Genomic DNA, 8460 nt, shown 5'->3' with positions numbered 1-8460 from the left:
CTTCAAGTGAAATTTGAAGTTTTCATGGATAAGCACTGATTCTGATTAAAGAAAAAAAATTCAAAAAAAGTGAATAATTTCTTATAGCCAAATGGGCCCTAAGTTTCTCTTTTCAAGATTTCCCATTAGGCGAAGCTTCATATGGAGAAAAAAGAGCACAAGGACCCTACCCTCAAAAAGGCTAAATGTCCCAAAAATTCAAAACAAATCCAATCGCATTCTACAAACCTTTTTCTTTTTCTTGTTGATGGCTATTGGCCAACAAGAGACATAGATGCATCAAATCACACAAACAGTTCTAAACTTTCATCCTCTCATAGCCCCAAATTGCTTTCCACTTTCTTCAAAAGACACTTGTTATATTATAAAAGCATCCCAAGTGAAAGGAAAAAAAATCTGAGGGAGCTGTAACTACACATTACCCCGTTCTGATTTGAAGATAGACAGACTATCCTAGTAAGCTTGAGAGATGAATAAACAACAAAAATAAATTAATAAACAATAAATTCAACAAACACTAAAACCAACAATTCCTACTAATGTTTCTTTAACGGTTGAGACCCTAATAACCCAACTGATTGGAGTTGAACTTGTGCTTTATTTGCCAACATTACTTGTGCATTGACGCTTCTGCTGGGGTTTATCATCAATTTGGTCAATCTCCAGGAAAGTGAGTCTCTTTCTTTTGGATGGAACTGAAGATTTTTCTAATTTACCAATTCCTCAGCAGTTGATTTGGTGACAATTGAGGAGATACTAAGCACTTGTGTGACTTACATATTTCCTTGTTAAGGTATAACATTTGATTATAGCAAGAAAACACATCATCCTGGAGTAGCAGTTACAAAAGAAAAGGTTATTTGAACAATATAATAATGGGATATTCTAATAAAAAGTAAAGGGTCAGAGACTCACAATTTGAAGAATACCATTCAAATGTAAGACATTTATTTCAACCTCTAAAGCTTCCATGGTCAAACTTTTATTTAGTACCAGTAATGTAGCCGCTGCTGCTAGTACAGATGGTCTCACACTCATTAACTTTATATCTGCTTAATTAAATGGTAAAACAAAAAACAAAAAACAAAAAATCACTATTGACTAAATCAGAAAACTAGACTTTGAATGAGAAATCAAAATTACCTCTGAGAGCACCAAAGATGATTTCCACAGTACTGGAAATCACACATTTCCTTGAATCATTTTTGCAAAATCTTGATACAAAATAATTAATGAAATAAAAAGGAGTGATACACCCCATTCTCCATTCCAGTGTATTAAGTACCAAGAGCTCCATTCTTTGAGTCACTCTGCTCTCAAAAATATATTCTTCACTGGGATATTCTGTTAATGTTGGCACTTTGCATTCCTCCATTTTTGCAGCCAAAGATAAACATGCCACTGCTAGTAACTTTACTGCCCACTGTTTTTCACCATCTAGAAACCTTCTTGAAAGAAATCCGTCACAATATGTCACTGCTATATAAACTGTTTGGAATCTAAATCCAAATGATTCTCCTGTCTGCATCAAATTAACATTTATTTCACATTGTCATAAAAAACATCGAAAGAAAATTCAAAAAAAATAAAATAAATGGGGGTTTTTGTTAGGACTAACTTTAAGAATATACTGAACTGCAGCCAAGCGAGCTTGTTGAATCCAGTCAAAATTGGTAACATGTGAAGAGTTTTGACCTAGGAGTCCAAAACTGGCAATTTCTCTATCAATCAACATTTGTATATATTCATCACCATTTTCTTCAGATATAATCAGTGTGTGTTCTTCTTCACGTAGAAGACTGGAATAAGAAAATGTATTTTCCATCTTAAAACATTTTTTTGCCCACTTGGGGTTAGTTTACATGTGTACAATGCATACAAGTAGCAGAAATTTTAGGATAAATATGGTAGTGATGAGATAAGGAGGGGAAAGAAATTTGCGGGGTACAATTTATATATTCTGATTTTACGTGTGCTGTATAATTTTATAACCGTCAAAAACGGTGTAAATTTTGAGATGTGGGCGTGAATATAGAGACTTGCCGGTACGTGGTGGCGAGTACGCCAGCGGAGATGGTGGTGGCAGTTTTGAGTCAAAGCTGAATGAGTAAGGTTTGACTAGAGAGAGAAAGAGAAAATTCAGTTGTGAGGGAGATTAGGGGTTTTAACTATTAAGGAGATGAGAGTATGGGCGCGTGAAGGGACGGTCCAATGGGATGAATGTTAGTGGACAATTTCTATTGCTGTAATTCTTTTGGTGATTGGACACGACTCTTTTTCTTTCTGGTGTTAGAGTAATTCAGTATTTTCGAATGACAAGTCAAGTAGCTACCATGTCAGCCGCCATATGCGTTTGTTTGAAATTTTGTAAAAATAGAGTTTACAAATTTAATTTTTAAGTTTTCAGAACTTGTTTGTTAGAGTAAATTCTTTTAAAAAACATGTCTTTTCTTTTGTGCGTATCTCCAATATTGATCACATTCCAGTAAGCAAGTTTCATATATTTTTATTTATATTTATATTGTTATAAGTCTTTATCCGTAAAACGATACGGTTGAATTTATACGTGTGTTTATCTCGAAAAATGGGAGTAACAATTAAATATGATTTGTGGTTTTAAAGATATGTGATTTATTCTAATACTAGTGAATATACATAATATTAGGTCCAAGTAAGAGGAATTGATGAACCAAACCAATGTTGCTAGAGCAATAAGGACCTCGAGCTCAATTTTCTTGGGGGCCTCGAGGTGAGCTAAGAACAATAAAATATGAACAGTAAAGTAAAAGCAATAAAGCTGAAGAACACTTGGTGAGCACAGTAAACAAGTGCATAGTAGAATATTCTATTACAGTGAATAATGTGAGATGATACTTGCAAAATGATTGGGGTCCCCTTTATATAGGAGGAGAAAACCCCAATATAGTACATTCCTAATTGTAGTAAAGAATTCTACTGGTACAGGTGTACAATAACCTAGTACGGACCTATACCATTTCGTACAAATTTTATCCTTTAATTTATGCCCTGACCACGAGTCCTTGAGAAATTTCCGCTCTTTCTTGAGTGCCCTCGAGCCAAACATTCGATCTGCTTCCTCGAGGTGTGTGTCCTCCAACCGGGTCTGACCTCTGCTTCGAGTCGCCCAGATTCGGACTCATAGCCCAATTTAAGACTTCGAAATCGGGTTCCTTGATTTTGACCGTATATAGATAGTCCCCGCGTTTCTTAGAATGAAATGATATGAAACGATTTGGATTCCCAAAGTCATTTATGATGGCACCACTCTTATGTAAGCGTTGAAATGACCAAAGTGCCCCGTCAGTTCTTTTCCCCAAAAGTAATAAATGCACGTCAGAGCCGGTCGACCATCACTACTAATGAACTGTCGCCGCCTTCCACTATATATACTTGATTTCTCTTCTCATTAAGGATTTTTCCACCTTGCAACACCTATTCTCTTCTATACTTTTCCTTTTCACCCCCAGTTCCTCCGTTGCATCGGCTCAACACCTTGCGGGTTCACTCATTTTCTTCCTTATTTTCCTAAGGCACTGATGGCGAAAACATCCAAGTATGTTCCTAAAAAAAAAGAACTCTACTTCTACTTCCCGTCCGGCCGGTGGTAAACCTCGGCTCTTCATGAGATCGTACCAGGCAAAATTTCCTTAAGAAAAGACTTTATAGTCGAAAACCCTCCCGACATTGCCGGCCGTCGATAGCATGCATCGAGGTACATACGGTCAATTGAGGAAAGTCATCTCGATGCTGTGAGGAGGGAGTGCAAGTGGGGAGAGGAGGTTGTTTTGCAAATACCTTCTCGAGGGGAGGACATCACAACTTACGTAGAGGGGTTCCTGAGTGTGTATACATACCCCTTTTAAGTTGGGTCCCCTCGACCCGTTCGTGCTCGAATTCCGCCGAAGATATCAAGTAACTTTGGGCTAGATTCATCCATCTTTTTTACGGATCGTAATAATGATGAGATTCTTCAGTGAAAAGGCCGGGCTCGAGTTCACCCTTAGCCATCTCATCCGATTATATCGACCTCAACATTTCTGAGGTTAATCAAACTCCAACGCCGATCAACCAAGTCTTTCTTCTCCAGTAACGACTAAGGCAAGGATCGAGGTTTGATGAGCCGGTTCATCCGGGTGAGGACCATCGATATTATTCCCGAGAAATTCCTGTTGTTCCCCGAGAAATGGAATTTCAAATGTGTGTGGAATTCTTTTAACTCTTTTCCATATTTTTTGCTAAACTTTGCATAATTACTCCTTTCCCCTTTCTACAGTGGTTCCGTGGATGCCTAATGCGATCCTCGACCTCGAGGACTGGGTTCGCAAACTAGCTGCTACTTCACCATATGACAAACGCAAATGGCGGGACTTGTCGAATGGCAAGTGGGAAGCAAAACATCATGGTACATGCCATAATGTTTCTTTCCTCATTAAGAATATCTTTCTTCATGTGACCTGATTCCTCTATCGCAGGTATTGGTGAGTTCTTTGAGTGAGGCCGACCCCTTCCGGGGAGGAAGCAGGATCTTCGGCTCCAAAGCCTAAGGAGGACAACAAAAGGAAGAGGTCCTCGACGAGAGAGGACACCCAAAGCCAAGTATAGCCTGCTCGGAGGCGTAAGAGAAGCATCGTTATCAGTGTGGACGTTGACTCGGCCCACCAGTTCATGGATGATGATGGTGACAAGATGGAGGGTTCGACGCTAGCAGCTCGAAACTGGGAAATCCTCCGAGGCTATCAAGCCTACTAAGATCGGGGCCCATATCCTCGAGGAAGGAACTTTAAAAGAAAAGGGAATGAAGGCCCTACATCATCTGACGCGGCAAATGCTTCTCAGACTTCTGGAAATACCCCAAAAGGAGCGAGCTTCGATGTTTGTTGGCCCAAGAACAGGTGAAGTTTTGAAGAATGACAAATAAACTCAGTCATGGACCAGGTCCATCATGTGAAGCACAATCATGATCAATCTATGCATGTGAGATGTACGTGAAGGAGATAAGTCCTACTGATCAAGCAACAATATCTCCTGATCTGATCAAAAAGGTTGCATATTAGATAAGGGGAGAAAGTCTCTTATATGAAGAGAACACGATCCAGGATAAAGATAGTGTTAGAGTTTGAGATCATAATGAACTCTTCAATGATAGAAGTTCAGCAATTGAGTCCTGATCAAGCTCTGATTACTAACCTATTAAATGACAGTGATTGTTCTCTTTTACAAGTATTGCACATATGTAGAAGTGAAACTAAATTGAGAGCAAAAGACAATGTGATTTTGCAAGCAATTTATGTGTGATTTGAGTGTGCACTCCTGAAGCTACTTGAACGAGATAGAAGAACCAGTTCCATTGTATCTATCTTTTACTCTAGTTCAATTGTAGTATGTAGTTTAAAGTTGTACCTTTCAGCTTTCATATAAGCAATTGTATTAGGTACCTAGAGCGTTCAAGTTATAGCTAACTTGAAGTTGTCGCAATAGTTGAGGCTGTGTGCCACACCGGGATTAGAGTTAATCCTTAGGTTTACAAAGAGTTTTTGTAAATGCTGTTTTGGCTCAGTGATTTTAGTGGAAGTTTGGGAAATCCTACTGAGTAGTAGGTCGTGGTTTTCTCACTTTTTGAGCCAGGTGTTTTCCACGTAAAAATCTCTATGTTTTTTATTTTATGTACTTATTAAATGTAGTAGTTAGAACACCTAGAAGAACCAGGTTCTTCTGTAGCGGAAATTGGGTACCACACAAATCACCCTCCCTCTTGTGTGGTATTGATGCTTAAAACATCAATTGGTATCAGAGCAGGTTATCCTTGAAGAGGCTAACACCTTAGGAAAAGATCAAAATGAGTGCACCACCTGGGAACTGGGAAGGGTAATCCATTGCTAGGCCTCCACTTTTTAATGGTCAGTACTATTCTTGGTGGAAGAATAGGATGAGGGATCACATCATAGGAGAAGACTATGAAATCTGGGACATAGTCACTGATGGTCCTCTAGCAACCACAAAGAAGAATGCTGAAGGAGTGGATGTGCCAAAGACAAGAGCTGACTGCATTGCTGAAGATTTGAAGAAATGGGAAAAGAATGCCAAGGCCAAGAAATGGCTTGTGTGCAGACTGGGTCCAGACGAGTACAGTAGAATTCAAAGTTGTACCACTGCTAAGGAAATCTGGGACACTTTGCAAGTGGCCCATGAAGGAACACCTCAAGTGAAGAGGTCCAAAGGAATACTGTTGTATTCTTAGTATGAGAATTTCACCATGAAGGAAGGAGAAACCATCCAAGAGATGTATACAAGGTTGACCACACTGACAAATGAACTTAAGCCTCTTGGAAGGGTTATTCTTGAAGAAGACAAAGTTGAGAAGATTTTGACAAGGGTTCTGTCAGTCTCTTGGGAAAGCAAAATTACTGAGATTTAGGAATCAAAGAATATTGCTACCCTCTATCTGGATGAACTAATTGGAAACCTCACTACCTATGAACTGAGAAGGCAAACCATGAAAATGGATGCACCCAAGAAGGAAATAAGTTTGACTCTCAGAATTGCTGAAGGTTCAGATCTGGAGGATGATAAAATGGCTATGGTCACAAGAGATTTCAAAAAGTACCTGATGAGAGGAAAGAGTTCTTCAAGAGGTACAACCTTCAACAAACCAAGGGCTCCTGAGAAACAGACCAATGAGGGTTGTTACAAATGTGGTAAGACTGATCACATGATCAAGAACCGTCCTCAATGGGAAATTGAGTGGAAGAAGGAAAGGGCTGGACGAAGGAACATGTTCAACCAAGAAGGAACAAAGGATCAACAAAGGCTATGATTGCTGCCTGGGGAGAAACATCAGATGAGGACTCAGAAGATGAAGCTGGAGATGAACAAACACTTATGGCCATTGGAGAATCAGCTGATGAACAAGAGGTAAGTATCCTTCATCTCAAAGATAAGATTAAATTCCTATCTAAAGAAAGGTTGTCTGAGCTATTGCTAGATTTCATTTATGAGTCTGAAATAATTAACAATGAGAAGGAAGATCTGTCTAGGGAATGTGTGATCCTAAAGGCCAAGTGCAAAAACCTAGAGTCTAGGGCTAATGAGAGTGAGAGTAAAAATGCTGAGCTGAAGAACCAGGTTCTTGAACTTGACGCCAGTATCCTAGAACTTAGGTTTGAGAACATAAAACTGAAAGTAGGGACAGGTAAGAAGAAAGCTGACCGCACACATCTCACTCTAGAAGAAAACTTGGGAAAAATGAAAGATGAGTTGTACAGGAAGGATGAGCAGATAAAAGTCTTAAAAGAAGATCTAGGGAAGGTAAAACATGAACTAGACATAACTTGCAAATGGCACAAGGCTTCTGATGCACTTTTCTGACTACAAGAACATCACAGTAGCAACAAAAGAGGACTTGGCTATGGAACTCAAGCACCTAAGTGGGATCCTAAAAGCAAGTATCTCACTCTTCTTGAGAACAAAATCTGCATACAATGTGGTAAGACTGGCCATTACAAAAATGAATGTAATGCAAAAGAAAAGGCCAGTCAAAAGAACAAAACTTTTGTTCAAGAGAAAAATATGCTGTCTGGGTGGGCTAAAAGGAATTTGATTTATCCCTTTTCCTATAGAAAGGGACCCAAACAAGTTTGGGTTCCTAAGACTAACCATTGATTTCGTTTTGCAGGTCCAAGTGAAGGGAAGTAGTCAAATATGGTACATAGATAGTGGCTACTCAAAATATATGATTGGAAGCAAGAACCAGTTCTTTTCACTTGAGGACCTAAAGGGAGGTAATGTCTCCTTTGGAAATGGGAAGAAAAGTGAGATTATTGGGGTTAGAAAGTTAGGTAAGACATATTCTCACTCCATTGAGAATGTCTACTTGATAGATGGCTTGAAATACAGCCTGATCAGTGTGTCACAACTGTGTGACAGAGGTAACCTTGTAGCATTTACCTCTACTAAATGCTTTGTGATTAACATTACCACTGACAAGATTTTTTTGCAGGGAAAAAGAGTTAACAATATTTTCATTGTAGATTTGTCTACTCTTTCAGAAAATGAACTCACTTGTATAAGTGTATTGGATAATGATCCCCTCATGTGGCACAAAAGACTTGGTCATGCTAGTCTGAATCAGCTAAACAAATTAGTCTCTAAGAACTTGGTGATTGGGTTACCTAACATCAAGTTCAAGGTAGATAAAGTTTGTGAGGCTTGTGCAAGGAGGAAGCAGGTAAGATCATCCTTCAAAAGCAAAAAAATGGTAAGCACAACCAAGTCGTTGGAACTGGTCCATATGGATCTCTGTGGTCCAATGAGAACCATGAGAAGAGGTGGAAAGAAATATGTAATGGTACTTGTTGATGATTATTCTAGATTTACCTGGGTATTATTTCTAACATCTAAAGATGGAGCATTTAACATGTTTACTGCTTTTGTTAGAAAAAC

At 38.9% G+C, this 8460-nt stretch overlaps 1 protein-coding gene across 1 annotated transcript; it reads right to left on the bottom strand.

The window, feature by feature from the left end:
- Positions 1–244: 244 nt before the first annotated feature.
- Positions 245–2129, bottom strand: LOC107783468 (cyclin-D5-3-like). The gene is made up of 4 exons (XM_016604440.2): positions 1619–2129; positions 1144–1522; positions 916–1049; positions 245–829 (listed from the first exon to the last, which is right to left on the bottom strand). The coding sequence occupies exons 1-4, from the start codon at positions 1823–1825 to the stop codon at positions 713–715; spliced, it is 837 nt and encodes a 278-aa protein (XP_016459926.2). The 5' UTR covers positions 1826–2129; the 3' UTR covers positions 245–712.
- Between the last annotated feature and the right edge of the window lie 6331 nt (positions 2130–8460).

Source organism: Nicotiana tabacum, chromosome 18 (genome assembly GCF_000715075.1).
Source record: "Nicotiana tabacum cultivar K326 chromosome 18, ASM71507v2, whole genome shotgun sequence".
Classification (NCBI taxonomy): domain Eukaryota; kingdom Viridiplantae; phylum Streptophyta; class Magnoliopsida; order Solanales; family Solanaceae; genus Nicotiana; species Nicotiana tabacum.
The sequence above is the reverse complement of the archived record's forward strand: the minus strand, read 5'-3'. Positions and strand labels throughout refer to the sequence as shown.